This window comes from Martes martes (genome assembly GCF_963455335.1).
Source record: "Martes martes genome assembly, chromosome: 2".
Taxonomy (NCBI): Eukaryota; Metazoa; Chordata; class Mammalia; order Carnivora; family Mustelidae; genus Martes; species Martes martes.
This window is the reverse complement of record NC_137889.1, coordinates 80,302,691-80,322,730: the sequence shown is the minus strand read 5'-3', so window position 1 is coordinate 80,322,730 and position 20,040 is coordinate 80,302,691. Positions and strand designations below refer to the sequence as shown.

General features: G+C 42.4%; 1 protein-coding gene across 1 annotated transcript in view; it reads left to right on the top strand.

Annotated features, from left to right (window-relative positions):
* Positions 1 to 20,040, top strand: part of FNIP2 (folliculin interacting protein 2) — a 137,161-nt gene that overhangs the window by 102,330 nt on the left and 14,791 nt on the right. Inside the window, exons 12-15 of the mRNA XM_080797492.1 lie at positions 2,032 to 2,178; positions 2,295 to 2,464; positions 8,947 to 10,300; positions 11,203 to 11,359. Coding sequence (XP_080653618.1) covers positions 2,032 to 2,178; positions 2,295 to 2,464; positions 8,947 to 10,300; positions 11,203 to 11,359 — 1,828 coding nt within the window. The remainder of the gene's footprint in view (positions 1 to 2,031; positions 2,179 to 2,294; positions 2,465 to 8,946; positions 10,301 to 11,202; positions 11,360 to 20,040) is intronic.

Genomic DNA, 20,040 nt, shown 5'->3' with positions numbered 1-20,040 from the left:
CTCACAAAAGCCCTAGGAGTAAGCACGATTAACTAGCCCCATGTTACAGATGTGGAAACCTGGGTTCAGGGCTGCTTATCCACAGGGTAGCTGGAGAGAGTGTCTATGTCAGGGATGTAGATCTTCCAGTCGGCCAGGACGATCTGTGTTTCTACCCAGTGTCCTCTCCTCAGTGTCCTGGTCTGAACCACAATTGTGTGTTTTCATTTTCAGTTTCTCATCCATGATCTTTGTACTCCGGAGACTGGTTTTCTATAGTCCTTGCTCCTAATATCTGGATAGGAAGGTGTAGTGTAGGGGGTGGGGTTCTCCTTCACCGTGCTGAGCTGGGATTCTCACACCATTTCTTTAAGCCAATTTCTTGATGGGGAGTGGAATCACACTCCAAATGGGTCATGAGCTAATGAGCCAAACTGTTATTCTGTAGCTGAAGGATAAAAATATTTTTTGTAGTTCTTAGAATTTTAGAACACTTTTTTGATGCTTAAGGTGAATTCTATAATGCTTCTTGGAGCAAAATCCCCAGTAGTTTTTGAATCCTGGGTTATATGTATAAAGTACTCAAATAACACATAAGTCATTATCTGGTGATTGTCAAGACCTAAGTCACAGAGTTGAGAAATAGGGTGAAGTTGTGCTAGTTTAATGAAAGTACTAATTTTTCAGAGGTCAAGAATCTGAAAGTACAGAACTAGAGAACCTCACTTGTTCATAGACCAGTCTTATTCTTACTTCAGTGATCTACCTCTCCAGAAATGGTGACAAAGAAAAGTGTTATCAGTTGGAGACCTTAGTTTTAGTAAAGAAATTCCTATTCCATGTGACTGTAACTTGTCCTTGCTACCTAACTCACCAAATGTTTTTTGGCCAAGGTGGAATTCTACTGTGTCTCAATTCTTTTAGGCACACAGCTAGACACTTGATCTTAGCCAAAAGGCCGAGAAGCAATAGGCACACAGCTAGAAAACCAAATCAAAATATGTCTCAGCTCTTTTCATTTGAAGTGGATGTATTCTACAGTGGAGATCCTAAGCTAAGTTAGTGTGTTCTTTGGAAAAACACTTGTGCATCATGACCTCACAATAGAGCCCTTGGCACCAGATGTTGGGAGACTTGAAGTCCTCCTGACCTTGTTGTTCATGCTTTTATGCAAGTAACTTAATTTCTCTAGGCCTGTTTCTGAATCTGTAAAGTGATAGAGCCATATTAGTCAGTTTTGGTGATAGCTTATAGTTCTAAGAATTTGATTCTGTTAGTGCTTATAAAAACTCGGCATACATTATAGTGAAGAAGAGCCACTTACATAATTTTTCCATTTGAAATGAATAGAGTGCTTTGGTTCAGAGAACTAAAGCACCAAATTGGGAGTGTTGAGTTGCCTTTAGTCACATTTTTGATGTAGTATATACTCCCTTTCTTCCTTTATTTCTTTACTATAAGAATAGCCGTCAGGACTCGTGGGTGGCTCAGTCAGTTAAGTGTCTGCCTTCGGCTTAAGTCATGATCCCAGAGTCCTAGGATCGAGTTCCGCCTTGGGCTCCCTGCTCAGTGGGGCATCTGCTTCTCCCTCTGCCTGCTGCTCCCCCTGCTTATGTGCACTCTTTCTCTTTCTCTGTGATGAACAAATAAATAAAATCTTTTTTAAAAAATGGTCGTAAAGTTCTATACTAGGTATCGTGAAAATAAATTGCTTTAAAAATGAATATTTTATATCACGGGTTAGTATACCTTTTCTGTAAAGTGCCTCTGTCGTAGCTACTCAACTTTGCCATTATGCAAAAGCAGGGACAGAGAATATGTAAATAGATGAGCATGGCTGTGTCCCAATAAAATGTTGTTTACAAGAAAGGTGGTGGTCAGATTTGGCTTGTAGATCACAGTTGGCTGATCCCTGACTTATATACTGCCTGAATCCCTTAAAGGCTGCATAGATTCACATTATTGTTTTCTTCTTTATTCCTTTATGAAGAGATTATGATCACCCAAAATGATAGCTGTGACAGTTTTGTGTATCCCTTTTCTCTTCTGTAGAGGAACGATCTGGAACTTGTATTCTGTTCCAAGGATAGCTGAACCTGTATGGCTTACCATGATGTCCAGCACTTTGGAAAAAACCCAGCTATGCCAGCGCTTTCTCAAGGAATTCACACTTCTGATAGAACAGATCAACAAAAACCAGTAAGTGTCAACTCTGGAGCCTCGGGTGCAGCTTCCATGGTCAGTGTATGTACTGCACGTGACATGCTTCTTCCTGCATGGGCTCATGTGGTAGTATTTTCTTCCATTTCTCCAAGGTTTTTTGCTGCCTTACTGACTGCAGTGTTAACCTACCACCTGGCCTGGGTACCGACCGTCATGCCTGTTGATCACCCTCCCATTAAAGCCTTCTCAGAGAAACGCACCTCTCAGTCCGTGAACACGCTGGCCAAGACACATCCATATAACCCTCTCTGGGCACAGCTGGGTTAGTACCTAATTTGACTATTCAGAGACTTGATGGGAGGGAATGGAGAAAATGCTCCAGTTTTTTTGTGAATATTGGCTCTCCATCCTGGCGATGCAGGAGATGTCATTGGGTGGACAGAAAATAGGAGATTGGCCCTCAGATTCTAGTTGTTTAAGTCTGTCTGTTCCTCTCCTTCCCACTGCTGGAGCTTTGTTGTGCTCTGCCAAAGCACAGTACAGGCAAATGGTTCTCCCAGACTACAGCGGCAGCTCACCCTGGAGCAGGGTTTCTTAAGCTTGGCCTCGCTGATGTTTGGACCAGATAATTCTTTTGGGGCAGGGTTGGGGGAGGAGGGATGGGAGGGGGTCTGTCTTGTGCATTGTAGGATGTTTAGCACTGTTCACTAGCTTCCAGTGAAAACCCCCCTTCAGAGTTATGACCATCAAAAGTTTCTCCAGACATCGTTCTTGGGCAGCAAGACACTCCTTGGCTGAGAACCACTGCTCTCAAGGATGGACTCGATAGGGGAAAAAAAAAATAGGAGAAAAAAGAAAGTAGTGCACTAAATTTTACTGCCTTTGTAAGTTTAGCTTAAGTTAGGAACCTTGTCTTTCTCTACACAGCTTCCTCACAATGAGTTAGTGGTGTTTATTTCCTTACAGCTTCATTCTTAAGCATGGTATAGGAACCTAATTCTTGGGCATATTTGGTTATAGAATTTGGGACTTGTGACATCAAAGTGGCCTCTCTGGGTTCATGTGCAGAACAGGTCTACCCTGGGACCTCTCACTCATCAAACATAGAGAATGACAAAGTTATACTTGCTACTCACTGTGGTCCAGATCTTATGCTAGATGCCAGGGATATGGAGTTAACACACGGCTTAGCGTTGGGAAGCTAGTAGCCTAATGGAGGTGGCAGATTTGTATTCAGACAATCTCACAACATCCTGATTACTCCTTTAATAGAAACGTGTAGAAGGATACAAGAGAGAGACAGTATAGTGCGAAGGTCAAGAGCAAGGGAGCCAGAGCCAGACTGCATAAATCAAATCCAGTCTCCATGAGCAAGTGACTTAACCTCTCTGTGCCTCAGTTTCTTCATCTGTAAAATGGGATGAAATGTTTGCTGTGGAAATTAGTTCTATATAGAGTACTTTTGTTATTTATGCTGCTGGTGAGAATATTGACTTAGACGAGAACCAGGAGACAGAGTTAGGGGATGGAGGGTATTTTCAAGGAAAGCACACTTAAGGAAATGTTTAAATGACATTTTCAGAAGTACAGACAAGGGAGGTGCACTCTAGTAGAAAATAGCATGTTGTAATAACAGTAATGAAAGCTGACCCTGTGAGCCAAACATTGTTTCTAGTGCTTTTTACATGTATTAATTAGTCAGATTCTCATTCCAAACCTATTATTATTGTCCTCACATTATAGATAATAAAGATGTCTTACTCTTGTATCCTGGATATAAGAAAAAGAAAATTTGTCTCACAGATAGGGGATAATAGGTACATGTTAAAAATGGATTTAACACAACCAGTAAGTACTGAGTTCAGAAAAGAACTCAGAGCGTGCCTCACTCTGGGTTATACAGTTCTGGGGAGGATGGAGCATTGTTGTTCTTGTTATGGAACAACAGTCTCTTCCCCCCTGCCCCGCAAAGATTTTATTCATTTATTTGAGAGAGTGTAAGAGAGAGCATGAGAGGGGAAAGGGTCAGAGAGAGAAGGAGACTCCCCGCTGAGCAGGAAGCCCAATGTGGGACTTGATCCTGGGACTCCAGGATTATGACCTGAGCCAGAGGCAGTCACTTAACCACATGAGCTACCCAGGTGCCCCTGGAACAATAGTCCTGAAAAAATGTAGTATCATTAAGTGGCAAAGGGAAGGGGGTTGATATTAAGGAAACATGGTGTTTCATGCTGCTGGGTCACCTATTTAAAAACAATGCTAATTAAGCAGTTTGCATTTAATTAGATAAATGTATTTATAATTAGACATGCATCTCATTTAAATTTAACTAATTGAGAGCCATTAATTCCCTGTGTTCAGTATAACAAGGCAAAGTCCCTTCCCGCGGTCTCACAGTCATGTAGTAGATCATGTATTATTTTTTTTAAAGATTTTATTTACTTATTGAGAGAGGGAGCATGAGTGCACTCACTCATGAGTGGGGGAAGTAGGGAGAGAGGGAGAGAGAGAATCCCAAGCAGACTCCCCACTGAGCTCCAAGCCCAACACAGAACTTGATCTCACGACCCTGAGATCATGACCTCAGCTGAAATCAAGAGTCAGACACTTAAGCAGCTGAGCCATAAGTCATGTATTATCGAAAGTTTCCAATCCTTCCCACCCCTAGACAATCCAGTTGGGGTTTGGCTGTTGTTGAGCGGTGTGAGAGGGGCTAAGACCCTAGCACAGAGTCATGTGGTAAAGCCAAATGTAAATGATGGTTGAGTTTCCATTATTACAGAAAATCAAGGGGCTTCAGTAATTTGACAGGAGAGCCCTTCCAATTATTATTATTTCCATTAAATAACAAGTCACAGTAAAGAAGAAAATATAAATTTCTGGGAATATACAATGATGTGGATATAATTTTAATCCAGGTTCTTAAGTAATAGAAAGGACTTTATCTTGAATTATTTCCAAGGCTTATCGGAGTGCTTGCCAGGACCGGTACCACTGCCGTGCCCACTTCTGCCTGGCTCCCTGGCAATCCCAGGGAAGGGAGGAGAAAAGCTGGAAGCAACCAGCGCTTGGGCCCTTTCACACCCTCCCTGGCTTATTCTCTGGGAGCTCCTCCCCACCTCTGCCTCATAGGAGCCCTCTGCCCATGGGCTTTCTAAAGGGATCACCAGCCATTGGTGGGTTGTAGAAGCAATTTAGTGTGTCAAAAAGCATTCAAAAGGGTCAATATAGTAGAACGTATCAGAGTGACACATATACTGTTTTGTAAAATGTTTCTTTCAGAGGGTGAGTGAGGCTTTGGTATAAATGCATTTCTCTCTTGGGATGGGTAGGCGTAGTTTGAAAGCCACTTTCTTTCACCACTGTTGAAGGAGTTCCATGCGGGTCTCTTTTATGATACTAATGACCTCAAGAATATGTGGAAATGAAAAGCAGCTTTTCTCCTCATAAAACATCTGGGATTGTTGTTTTAAATTAATGTAAGTAAAAATGTTTGAAATTTTTCATTTTCTGCTGAAGTTTAAGTTGTATTTTTCAGAATGCAGTGGAATTAGACTACAAATCAATATATATGATTTGTATATATGATAGGGAGAAAATTCCCACCTGCTCAGAAATTAAAACACCCATTTAAATAACCCAAAAGCCAAAGTATACTTCACGAGAGAAATTAGAAGATAGGTTGAACTAAATAATAATACCGGTACAGTAAATGACCACGTATGGGATTGGGGAAACTCTGTGTAAGGGGAACTCATATACACATTTATTAGAAGGTCATCTTGGAGTAAGTGGCCCTTTAAAAATTCTGTCTCAGTTTCTCCCCCCCCCCCCGCCACGTCTGTTTCTGCCTCCATATTCTCCACCTCTCCCACCCCCTCTCCATGTACCACCCTCTCTTTACAGCGCTCCTAAATTCTCAGTTTCTCGGCTTTCTAGTTTCTGTCTTTTCACCATCTCCTCGATACCTTTTCTTGTCACTCTTCATCCCCCCTCTGTAAGTGTCCCCCCTTCACTTAGTTGCATACCTCTTCCACCTCTTTCTGCTTCTCTCAGGTTCTCTGTTATTTGTACCTCTCCACTGCCCACCTCTTCTCTTTCTCCTTCTAACCCTTTTCTCTGTCTTGCCCTCCTCTTTCTGGACTTCCCTCTCTGTTCTCTGGGCCAGCTATGTCTCTTCCTCCACCTGCTCTTCTCTCCTCACTCCTTCCACTCCCTCCTGCTCCTTCCTGCTGGTGCCCTTTTGTGTCCTTCCCTTCCGGTCTCTCCTCTCCCAACCCAGTGCCCTTCCTGCTTCCCTGCACTCTCTGCCTTCAGCTTCTCTTTCACCTAAAGATACTCTTTTTTACCCCTTCCCCCCCCCTCTGTCTTACTCTCATTTTCTCTCTTTTTAAAAGTTCAATTTTCATTTTATTTTTTTATTTCTTTAAGATTTTATTCATTGGGGTGCCTAGGTGGCTCCGTCATTAATCATCTGCCTTCAGGTCATGATCTGAAGGTCCTGGGATGCGGCCCCATATCAGGCTCCCTGCTAAGGGGGAGACTACCTCTTCCTCTCCTCCTCTCCCTGCTTATATGTGTTCCCTCTCTTGCTGTGTCTCTCTCTGTAAAATAAATAAATAAAAATTAAAAAAAATTTTTTTTTTTAATTTGTGAAAGAGAGAGAGAGAGAACGCACAGGGCAGACAGAGGGAGAAGCAGGCTCCCTGCTGAGCAAGGAGCCCAATGTAGGGACTTGATCCCAGATCGTAGGACCCTGGGATCATGACCCAAGCAGAAGGCAGATGTTTAACCAACTGAGCCATCCAAGCACCCCTTAAATTTATATTTTAAATTGTGATTTTAAAAAAAGCCCAGAACAAGACATTTGCCATCTTAACCATTTCTAAGTTCAGTTGTGTTGTTTATTCTCACTGTTGTGCAGCTTCTTCATTTTACAGAATTATGCTCATGAAAACAAAGGAATCTACTTTGAAATTAGTAGCTTTGTCAGCCCAGGGACTCAAAAAGTTGTCTTCCAGTTCAGGATCCTGTAAATCTTTAATATTATAGGTCTATTATTTAAATGATGCATTATTTTATGAAAGTTGACCCTAAAATAAAAACACAGTTTCCACACAACATTGCTGTCATTACTTCATATAGTTTAAATTATTATAAATTCTATTTTAATAGCTTTCCTTGTTTTCTTTTTTTCATTTATGAGTTGTAATGTTAACTGCATTGCTAAAAAATAGTATTGTCATTCTTAGTGGCCTTTCTTTGTGATTCTTTTGTACCAGGTTTCAGATATATAATAGTTATCTTTTTTATTAACATGAGACTGATTTGGCAAGCATGCCCCATGCATTCCTGAGATGACTCTGACACCACGCAGCAATGAGCAGTCAGGAAAGTTTTCTCAAACAGAAGTACTCGTCCTAGCATCAGACTACAGTCTTGAGCTATTTTTTTAAATTCTTGAGTTGTCAGTTGCTGCAAAAGCCTCAAAGCTAAAACTCTGATAGCCTATAGTCTTTTTTATAGACAGGATCCTTTAAAGTCAGTTGTGTCCTGCCCTTTGCATGTGGTCAGGAGCAGTAACCTTACACTAGGGACCACTCTCCAGAGCAGGTACTTCCTAATGGTTCCCGTCACTTTTTCCTATCTTAGTCTATTGATTTAGTTAGTTTTATCTAGTATATGCCCTTATAAAAATGCATTCCCTCCTCTCTAGATGCATTCCTCAGATGAGTTTAACCTCCCGAGTTCTTATTTATACCTGTACCCATGTACATCCTTTCCTTTATTTAATGTCTTTTCAAGTTTTGATTTATTCCAGCCTTCTGATTATTCCCGTAACAGTTTCTAGCTCAGAACTGGTTATACAGAGGACAAACAAAATGAAACACTTAGCATTGTGCCTATGCAGTGAGTAAATGTTGGCTTTTTGTTATAATGGTCAATGTTATTATTAAAGCATCAAATGTACAATTTATCAAATGTAATAAGCAGATTATCAAATGCAACAATTTCAGTAGGCACTTAAATACTTTTGATGCAAAGCATATACTGCTGGGCTCATCGACACATTTGCCCTTATTTGGCCTTCTTCTACCTTTAAGCTAAATTTTTGAGGTTCATTAGGTAGTTTTTAATCAGCTTGTCAGGATATAACTTATGGGACATATTTTCGTCCAGTAGAATTGTCATGTGAAGTAATAGAAAATAGATTCATTTTTCATGACTAATTGATTTCTTGTTAATCAGATTGATTCTCCTTGGGTGGGGGTGTGTGTGTGTGTGGATGTGTGTGTGGTTGTGTGTGTATTGAGGGAATTTGGAGCTGTCCTTTTCATTAAGTATTTTGAATTGATTCACTGCACTTTTGTTCAGAGATCCCTGAATTTGGATTTTACCCCAAGGCCTATTGTCCTGGGATTCTTCTGGGAAAAAAAAGAAATCTCATCATTCTAGTTTCTACTTTACAGTATTTGATTTGGTCCCATGTTGAGGCTGCTGGCTTTAGAGGAAGCTGGCCAGTCCAGTGAGCTACTGGGAAGACCTGACAAGCACAGGGAGGGGCTGTGTATACCAGTGCTGTACCCATGCCCCGAGAGTGGTGGTCCTTAGCCTTTCCAGGCACACTTCCCATTAGAGAGGCAACATTGAAACATGGTCATTACCCAGTTTTTGCCTCAGTTTGTGGAGAAGCAACTCTAATTTGGGAGTGTAAGTTGTCTGTCCTTCTCTCGTAAAGGCTGACATATCTGTGACCTGCCTTGCCCCAGATGACTTTGACTTTGTGTCTGTTTTGCTCTATAGGTGATCTTTACGGAGCCATTGGCTCTCCAGTGAGGCTGACTCGCACCGTTGTGGTGGGGAAGCAGAAGGATTTGGTCCAACGCATACTTTATGTCCTGACCTACTTTCTCCGTTGCTCGGAGCTGCAAGAGAACCAGCTGACCTGGAGTGGAAATCACGGTGAAGGTGACCAGGTGTTAAACGGGAGCAACATCACCACAGCCTTGGAGAGGGGAGAGGTAGAGGAGTCTGAGTATGTGGTGGTCACGGTGAGAAGTGAGCCTGCTCTCCTTCCCCCTTTCCTGCCACTTACTATGGCTGAGGGAAGGAGCCCCAGGCCTGAGGGGCCGGGTGTATCCCCAGAGGGCACTGACATTAGAGACCTGTGTTCCAAACCTGACAAAGAAGGAAACAAAAGGCCAGAGCAGAGCTCTCAGGCCTGCAGCATGGGATTCCAAGAGCCAGCTTTGGACAGCTCTTGGGAACCTCAGGGCACATTTTGTGGGGAGGAAGAAAGTGAAAATGAGGCACCAGGAGATGGTTCTTCAAGACTGTCCAGCTGTGAAGGGCAAGGGGCAGGGGTGAAGATCATCCAGCAGACTGTCAGTGAGGAGTTGAGAAGGGAGATGCCTAAGAAACTCGCAGACCGGTCTGCAGCCTGGCCTTGCCCTGACAGACATTCCTGGGAGAAACCTCCCTTAGAAAAGGTCACTTTCCAGATTGGAAGCTCCGTATCTCCAGAGTCTGACTTGGAAAGCCGCACCAAAAAAATGGAGAAGAGGCTAACAGCCTGTAGACATTATCCAGAATTAGGCTGCCATTCCTTGGCTACGTCCGGGACGACCACTGACATGCCTCAGGACCCACCGGTTTCTAGGTGCTCCTTCACACCTGGCTTCCAGAAGAATTTCCACTGTTCTCAGAGTCCATCCTGTGAGAGGAATGAAGGTGAATTTGAGGGGGATTTTGCTGAGGACAGAGGCATGAAAACTGAGGTGGTAGCAGATGCTGCCGGGCCGCCCGGCCGGTCTGCTGACTCGCTGGCACCTGACGGCAGTGCGCCAGGAACTGGAACGAGGATGCTGGAGAAACCAAGACGTTTGCACTTGAAGGATACAGAAGGACCTTTGATACAGCCTGTTCCAAGCAAGTGTGCACAGCAGGACTCTGGCTTCTCGGGCACTGCAGATGTCCCCTGTGGGGATGCCGACAGGAAGGCCAACTTCAGGATGGAAGGAGACATTCCCAGAAACGAAAGCTCAGACAGCGCACTTGGAGACAGTGACGAGGAAGCGTGTGCTTCAGCCTCGCTGAATCTAGAGCACAACGATGACCGGACTGAAGGGTCCTTGGAAGTGGAGCTGCCTCTGCCAAGGTAACACCGGCAGGGGAAGCCGAGGGAACTGGGTTCTGATACTGTTTTCCTGACTTAACGTGCATGGGCACATGCGCTGCTAGCGGCTGTTTCACACATAACGGGTTTTTTCCCTCAGAGTATGAGCAGTGTCATCAACCCGATGCACACAGCTTCAAGCCCGCCTTTCTTCCAGGATGATCAGTGGCCTGGTGCATCTGAGCTTTCTGAGTGAGGAGGCAAGTTGTTGCCTTTACAACTGCTGTGACATTTGGGAAGCTAAAGGATGCAGTGGGGGTGAGGGTGGGGAGCAGGGATTTTAATTTTCTGTCAGCAGAGTAAAAGTGAGGTGGCTGGCAGCAGATGCCTTGCATCGGAGGTGGTGGATTACCCTCACCGTGTGGCTTCTCTCCTGCAGATCAGAGCAGCAGGAAGTGGTTGGGAAACAACACCTCTTCCTTAACACTCCATCAGGTTGATTATTTGGTCTGTGATGACTGAACGCAGTAATTAGAGGTTTCTTCTGTTCTTCTGCACTGTCGTGGGCACCACCCTGTGCAGATGTGTCGAGTTCCTAAAGCCAGGTTTTTGTCAACTTTCCCCCCTCAGTAGACTTTCTCTTTCTTCACTCGCTTGACACAGACTGCCTGGTAGATGTTTGATATGAACTTCAAGAACAAACTCATAACCAGCCATCAGAATACTGTTTTTCCTACCCCTCCAACCAAAAAAAAAAATTTTCTTTTTCTCTTCCAGCTCCCTTCCTTTTCCCACGTTGACGATCCGCTTCCTGGAGGACTGGTGAAATGGACCGCCCTGAATCTGTTTTTCTTAACTGTGTTACTAGAGTTTTTGTTCCAGTTGTGATGGAAGAAGGGAGTACATTTTTAATTGTGTATTCTATTGGACCAATGTTGTTTTAGGTCTCAGAGCATCAGCAACCCAAATGTAAGAAACTTTGGCCGCTCACTTCTGGCAGGTTATTGCCCCACGTACATGCCTGATCTGGTGCTTCATGGGACCAGCAGCGATGAGAAGCTGAAGCAGTGTCTGGTGGCTGATCTGGTCCACACAGTCCATGTAAGTGATCAGCTTGAAGCCCCTGGCTGCTAACCAGACGTCCACCAGGGTCTTGGCCAACAAAAGGTGTTTAGACTAAAGAGTGTATAATTACAGGATTGTTTCTAGAGGATGCAGGCAAGGGCTGGTGAAGCACCCAGGGGTTAGCAACAGCTGGAAGCTATGAGCACACCTGGGCCTGAAGGATAAGTGGGGTGCAGTGACACCAGAGCTGTAGAGACCTGGGGCTGGAGGAGGGGCCGGGCCACTTGGTGAGGTGAGCACTGAGGGAGGTGGAGGATAGCTCCCTGCCCTCTCTTCCCTTCAGCCTCTGAGCTCTTCTGTCCCTCCCATTGGTTGAGCCCAGCTGGAAGCCAGATAGCAAGGTCAAAACTGATGCTGCATTCCTGAAGTCCACAGAGGTCAGCCTCCTGGGGCCGGCACAGGACAGAGAAGGACAGGGAGTGGATCAAGAGGGCACACAGGCTGGGCAAAATAGAATAAACAGCACAGATGGTGGCAATTCTGTGTCATCATGGGAGGACTGAAGAGATATCACATATGGTTTACTTTTTATTTGATCCTTACAAGTTCCTGGGAGTAATTTATTTTAACTGATTTGTCATTAAGTTCACTTTGATGGCTACATGAGGATGACCGTATAAAGATTAACAAGTCTTACCGGAAAATTGTCTTGTGGCTGCTGTTAAGTGCTTTTCTGCTATCTGCAGCATGACAGGAACTGAGCAGTTAAGGAAACTATGGCAATCTGATGGGCCTGGTTTTAACTGAGCTGCTATTGGGCAGACGTGCAAAAATAGATGTTTTGCATTGGAAACATACTGTGTCTTGTGCAATAGGGAGAGTCCTCACTGCATTAAGAAAATTGGAATGTGGCCTGTTACCTACCTCCTTGCCCAGCAAGTATTTTTTGAGAGGTGGAGCAGAAGGCAATGTATGTTATCTTTGGCCTTGAGCATCTCCTCTGTGAAGACTAAACATACTTCAGACACAGGCTAAACACACTAAAGGTATTTTTGTGAAATGGGAAGAAGAGCTCAATAGTGAAGCAGGTGTCCTCATAAACCCTCCTGAATGAGGAGGGAGAAGAAATGGGGAACGGGTGATTGGAAGCTGGGAAGACCAGTCCAGCATACATTTATACCCAAACATTCCTAACCCCACCCTGCTTCGTGGTCGGATACCACCCCTCACCAGGATATTCTAGGAATGAGTCTATGAGGTTGCTTTCTTGTCTTGTAAAAAATGCCATAACATTTTATTTTCATGGTTGTAATGTACACTGTATCCTTGTTTATCATTTCAGAGGTCCCTAGGTCAGTGACATTAGAATAAGAACAGTGTCCTCATTGTGTGATGCTGTGGAGGTTCTTTTAAACCAGGGAAGTCTCAGTGATGTTAGAGACTCGAATATATTTTGTAGCATTTGGTAGCATTAAGGCAGGGAAGTAGAGGCTTTCCTTTTCTTTCTGTCAGCAATCTATGTGTTTATATCCATATATCTGAAACCTGTGGGTATTTTCTTTCTGTTCTGTTTCGGTTTGATTTGTAAGAACATTGGTGTTGTAGAGCACCTGGGTGGCTCTGTTGGTTGTGTCCCACTCTTGCTTTCAGCTCAGGTCGTGATCTCAGGGTCCTGGGATCGAGCCCTGCCCTGCTTTGGGCTCCACGCTGAGCGGGGAGCCTGCTTCCTCCTCCCCACCCCCCACCACCTCACACCCACTTGTGCTCGCACTCTCTCTTAAATAAATAAATAAAATCTTAAAAAGAAAAAGAAGAACATTGGTGTTCTTACTTGTGGGACCCTTCCTCCATGAAGCACTGTGCTCTGCTTCTGACAGACGCGCCAGGAGACCCAGTGTGAACTGGGGCGCCTTGTTTCAGTGCCATTGATCTTACCAGTTGGGGGAGGAGCGTGTTGCCCAAATGCCCCGGACTTGCTCACTTACCTCTATGGAAATGTCATTAATTGATTGATAACCCTCCTTGAACTTCTTTGTAAAACCATTTATGACTTTTTTTATAGTTTCCATAGGCTGACAGTTTCCAGTTTTTTGTATATTAGGTTTTAATTGTGACCATTGAGCTCTATAATTCTTATATTTGAAAAAAAAACAAATCCATGTTTCCTCTATTAGTACTCTTAAAGATTTTTCATATATCATTTTCCCTTCCTTTCAGAAGTAGTGTTTTCACACTGTAGGCTTTTTCATTTCCTTAGACTATGCAATCACCCTGAGAGATCGAAAGTTATTAAGCGTAATAACCTATATTGTGTCAAATTGTGGGTACATCCAAAGTGCAGCCATGCATGGGTGTTAATAGGAAATTGCAAAGGGTTCATAAAAATATCTTTGGAAATTTAATACATTCAGAATGTATCCAATTAGCATTAGTAGATTTCTAATTTCACTTGGCGCATTTATCATAATGAATTTTGCTTTTGAAGAGTAGTGTTCCATTTAAACTGCCTCTCAGATTGGGACTCTGGTCCGTGACAGTGTTTAAATAAAAATAACCTTACTTTCAACTGCCATTTACAAATATTTGTTGAAAAATAAATTGGTTTTTTTAAAAAACATTTTATTGAATTAGTGCTCTATAAAGTCTAGTAATTATTTAAATTCTTGAGTACGTTCCCAGAGAAAGAAGCCAAGATCCAAGAACAAAAATACATGACCACAGAGCTGAAATATAACTTGTTGAGTAAGAAGAGATTGGGATAAATTGCTTTACTTAACTTGCTTTCAGAAACCTATTTTTTGGACGTTAATAATTTTTAGTGTTCATGCAAGACTTCATTGGGCTTTGATATTCATAATCGTTTTAGTGAAGGATTTTTATTAACTGTTTAAAAACAGTTGACTTAAGTTATTGATCTATTTTCTAGACCTGTGCATGAGTGGATTGTAAAATCTGTCTTATGTAAATGTGCGCTTTTATAACCATGGTGGACAAATTCATGGAATTTCTTCTCTCATTGAGGGATTGCATTCTAGAGCTTCCAATACTAAGAATTTCTTTTTATGCATTTCCTTATTCTGGTCTCATTAAAGGAAAGATATATTAACTTTATTTCCATTTTTATTATTGGCTTTTCTATGTCAATATTGTGATGGTCTTTAAATATTTAAACATGTGTTCTTGTTTAATCCATATACTACCTCCTTTCTGTCATTTGAACTGTTTCTCTGTCTCCTAGCATGTAGATTATACAGCTGCCTTAAATTAGGCTAAAGTAATATTTAGTTTCACTGTTTTCCCCCTGTCATATCTAACTGTGCATTCTTTCTCTGTTTTCCTTTTGACTTTAAATGTTAAACTGGGAGAGAAAGAGTGAGAGAGTCTGCTTCCCGCTGTACCTATGACTCTCAAGTAACTTTTTCTCTCTTTTTTCCTCCTGTGTGCTTGTCTGGTATGAATACTGCTGCCCAGGGCAGTGTTAGGGGTATTAAGTTATGAAGTAGTGGGGGAGGAGCATTGATTCAGCATTGATGCCTTGGGTTCAAGTCTTAGTGTTACCACTCATTTGCTGGTAGTCAAGTAAATCAATTGGTATCACTAAGCCTCAAAAGAATATAGTTAGAGGAGCAGATGAGATTATAATCCACTGGTTAAGAGTTTGGCTTCTAAAGACAGACAAACCTGATTTGAATCATGGCTCACCCCTTAGTGGCTTTCCTGGCCTCGGCAGGTTTCTTTACTCTTCCAATCATCAGTTTCAGATTCTTTAAAATGAGCAGTATATATGGGTCTGGTTTGAAGACTCAGAGATAATGCATTTCATGTGTTCAGCACAGTGCCTGGCACATTACTAATGTTAGCTATTAAAATAATATATGTGCAAGTGCTTTGTAATTGAGTTTCCCAGGAAACTCCTGTTGGAAATCATGGAACAGAACCCGTATACACATCCATTCCGGGCTAAAAAGCATCCACTTCTCCTTGCTTGTGAAATCACAAAGAGCAGGCCAAGTGGCTAACTGCAGGGTAGGGTCATCAAACCCAAAATCAACATCACATTGTAATGCTCTTTAAAAAAACTGTGTTCCAGGGCTTCAGGCATTTTACAGAATAATCTATAAAGCAAAGTTAACAGTTGGATATTGCAGCCTCTTTCATTTAATTTTAAGAGGAGCGACAGATTGACTCCAGAAATACCATGCAGAAATCAGTCGCACAGATAAGAAGCTTTGCTAAAAGCTTGGCTGTGATATATGCTCATGAATACCTAATTAAACCATGCAGTGTAATCAACCAGGGAGACTACAAAAGAACAGCAAGTCACATCAAATGATAAATCATTTCTTAAGTAATGCAGACAGCATCAAGGTGCCTCAAGTCAACAACAACCTTAAAATCAATAGTGTTGCAAAGGAAGCATCCATGTAGGACAGATCAGCTATCTGAGAACACCTCTTGTCACTTTCATTTTCCTATAATGGAAAATGAGAATGGCAGTGCCATGGGCCTACAGCACTGTCTTACTGCTTTATAAAAATCTGTGTGTATATATGCATGTGTGTGTTTGTGGATGCACATGTTCACACATGTATAAGCATGTACATGGGGTTGTGATGGTTAAATGGATTTCTTATTGTGAATTGTGATTTTTTTTAAGTATTTGAAAAGAAATATTGATCTCTGGATATTGCCAACTCTAATCTGAAATCACTCCTTCTTCCAGTGACTACAATAAAGTCTTATTTAAGTTCCCCTTAACCTTCCCAACTAGAATTCTTTTTTTTTTTTTTTAAAGATTTTATTTATTTGACAGAGAGAAATCAGAGCTAGGCAGAGAGGCAGACAGAGAGAGGGGGAAGCAGGTTCCCGCCGAGCAGAGAGCCCGATGCGGGGCTCGATCCCAGGACCCTGAGATCATGACCTGAGCCGAAGGCAGAGGCTTAAACCACTGAGCCACCCAGGCGCCCCCCCAACTAGAATTCTTGCGTCCAGTTTTTCCTCTTCTAGTCATCTCGTACTGTGCCACAGAGGGCTCTTGCTAACCCCTGAATATGATCATTTACTCTTTTTGCTCTAATGGTTTACCATTCTTTTGAGATGTTAAAATATAAACTCCTTGGCTGGAGTTGCCCCCAAGTAGAACTTTACACCCGCAGGCTCCTTAGCACATTGTACCACATCTTTGTTCTGTTTCCAGTGTTTTTCTAGCACTAGGGCTGCCGGCCTCTGGAGCAGAGAAGGGAGACTTCCTTTCTTTCATACTTCCAGCTCCTCACTGTGCGCACCTACAACATGCTCAGTGATGTTAGCTGACTATTCCCTACAGACCTGGATTTAGGAATATGTGTTTATGGCTAAAACTGTGATGATTGGTTTATCTGTTTCTTCTAAAGAAAAGAGAAATGGCAGCTAGTCTTTTAAAAGTAGAAGGGAAGAGTAGTATGTTTAGACATGATTCCTTTGGCTCTGTGTTCATTTTCTTTACCTAAAGGAGAGTAAAAAGCTTGTTATAGGTCACTCAGGCTTCAGTGCTCTTGCATTTTGTAAATGTTAGACACATAGCTAATTTTCATGTTTTCTTAAATGTGTTCACTAGTGCGAAGTATTTGGACATCTATGCCATTCTTTGTACAAAAGCTATCAACCTTCTTGCATTTTATTTTGGAGTCCTGTGCATCATCACATGGCTTTAGTCTGATGACTCTCTTTGACCTTGAGCTCCTTTTCTGGACTTTAAATTGTTTCTTTTCTCAGCAAATGACAGGCCTGAAAATTAAATTGTGCCCAAGGTTGCATACTATATCTACAAGGTTGTAGGCTGAACTTGGGTGTCAGCCTGGTGAGCCTGGTGATGACAGCCACAGGCACAAACCCACAGAAGGTCAGATGTTTCCTTTGTAGCCCCTCCTAGATCACCTCACGAGACCCTCTCCTCCTTCGCTCTGCTAAATCTATGCAGATTTAGTCTTTAATCTTTAATCTTCCCTCTGCTAGATCCCTGTGTCTTCATGATGTCTTTGGGCTTCCCAGAGCCCTCACCTTGGTATACCTCTCAGGATCCCTCAGCAATGTCTCTGGTCCACAATGATTGATTTTTTTCTCTTCTTCTCCACCTCTTTACAACCCTTAAGCCTTCAGCAACTGGCATTGAACCTGTTTCCAAGAGAAAATAAATTCTGGTGGAGAAATGCTTACAGACTTAGCATAAGATCATGTAATTTTTACCTCTTCTGGTATTTTCATATGTTAACAGTCTGTTTGATATAAACTAGAAATCTCTGATGGTGGCATGTCAGGTGGTTTGGCTGACTTGTTTGGCCAAAAATGAGGCCAGGAGCCTGAACATGGGTTTTGGAGAAGAGAAGGACAGTCATGTCTTGGAAATTTACTTCCTATCAGAAAATACTGTGTGCTAGGTGCTGTGTTTACAGCCATGGACAAGGTCTGAGGTGGGAGAGTTCCAGCACCATGTTGTGCTGCTGCTAATGGTGCACCTCTCTCTAAAACTATAGACATGATGGGAAAGTATTACCATCCCCACCAGCCCAGTTGTTCTAATACCTGTGCATGAAGAAAAGTGGAAATCCTTTTGTGCCAGACACAAATCAAAATCAAAGCCAGAACAACCCCGGCCTTCTGGGGTTTCAATCTGGATACAGGTCCCTAGGAATTGGGTGCTGGGTTTCTAAGATCTACTCAGGATGAAAGATGTGGTCTCATATGCATATAAAGCTTGAGACCTGGAATTGAGCCCTTTATGTAAAGTCTGGAGCTCCAAACATTTATTCTTCCATGAAAAAGGGATTAGAAAACTTCAGCCATGAATAGTGAGGCAGCAAAGAAACAAGTTGGAAACTTGGGTGGAAGAAAATAAAGTCACCCGTGAGAAATCAAAGCCTAAGACCCATTCTATGAGTAGGTTGGAGGTCCAGATTTATTCTACCCAAGTGACTTGGGAATCCCTGCCCAAGAAATAAATGTAAAATTCAGAAGCATTGAAACCTCTAGGACTCTGGCGGAAGGAACCACACTGGACGCTTTCATAACCACCAGCTTATAAGACACTTTTCCTTATAAGATGCTTTCCCCCTTCTCCACTTTAAAATATTTAGTGACTGCCATTGAGCCTGTTTCCAAGTGACATACAGAGTACATAAAACAAATAACCACAATAAGATGGGCTCATGTGCAGAGATTACAAACCATGTATGAAGAAATCATGATGAGGAAGAGTAAGCCAATACAAGCTGGACAATTAGCACTCCCAGAACAATCTGAAATAACTATGAAGTCACTCTGTTTAAAACGGTTATGGTCATAAAAAAGAAGGAATTAGAACTTTAATAAAGAGATGGGATGAAGTGATAAGTGATATTTAGATTTGTAAAAGGACTAAAAAGAACTTCTAAAAGTGAAAATTATAGCCATTAGAATTTAATCCCACAAGGGTAGGTTGAAGAGCAGAGCAGATTAGAGAGAATTAGAATTTGTGGAGAGAATTAGAATTTGTGACATGAAGGCTAGGACAAGAAAATTTTATAGCATATTCAGAAAGTGAGAACAGAGAAGGCAAGGAAAAACAATATTTGAGGAAAGACTGACTGAGTTTTCAGATTAAATAAGCACGCTGACTCCCAAGTAAGTGTAAATACAAACAAATCCAGTCTTAAGCTATAGAGAACATCAAAGACAAAGAAAACTTGTAAGGTGCCCAAGAGAAGATACGGCACGTGTCCTCAAGGAGATTGAAATCTGTTACGGGAAGTACAAAGAAGTCAATAAGCAGTAAAAACAGTACAGTAGAGTCTCCTGTAGTGGGAGGCACAGGACAGGCATGGAAGGACTTCCTGGAAGGGGTGTCTATACCAGGAGGTCAGTAGGGGTGAGCATGTGGGGCCAGGGAGGGTTCAGGGAACCACTTGACTCTCTCAGGAAACCCAAGATTCTTCTGGCTGATCGTTGATGAGCATCTTCTTAGCCCGCAGGTGGAGCTGACCTCACCAGCACAGGAGTTTCTCTCTGTCCTGTTTCTTGGTAAAAGTGAGGTTAGGAAAGTCTAGATGCTGAGCAGTTAGCAAAAGACAGTATTCTGCATGATTTTATAGACGAGAAGAAGTGTTTAAGAATGGTGAGTGATAACCAGGCTCCTTTTCTCTGAATGAATGGTTTCTCTGAATTTCTCTGGATGAATGAAGGGTTTGTTTTTTTTTTTTTTTTTTTTGGTGTTTTGTTTGTTTGGTTGGTTTTACTAAAACCAAACAAAACTGGTCAGCAGTCCACACGTGGCTGCGGTCCTTATATGTGGCTCTCATCTATCCAGAGGTGGGGTGGGCTGGCCCAGAACTGTGTTACGTTGCTTAGGTCTTCAGCTCCAGGGCAGTGGAGGATATGGTGAAGCAGGTGGGCCTTCACTTCTAATGAGGTAGAAGAATAAAAAGGGGGCTCTGAGGACATTTACCCAAGAGCAGGTGCTGAGAAGTTGAATCTCACTGCATTAGTCATCCCGGTGTCTTCATAGGACTCCTGAAAGGCCTCACTTGAAGCTGTGTGAAAGCCAGTATTACTAAGTCATGGTGCTGTAACAGAATGGTGGAGAATCTTTTTGAAAGGCATTCTGTCATGTGGTATCCTCTTATTCAAGTTCAGTTTAATAAAGTTACAGAATGTACCAGAATTATCTTATATAGAATAAGGAATTGACACTCAAAATGATGCCA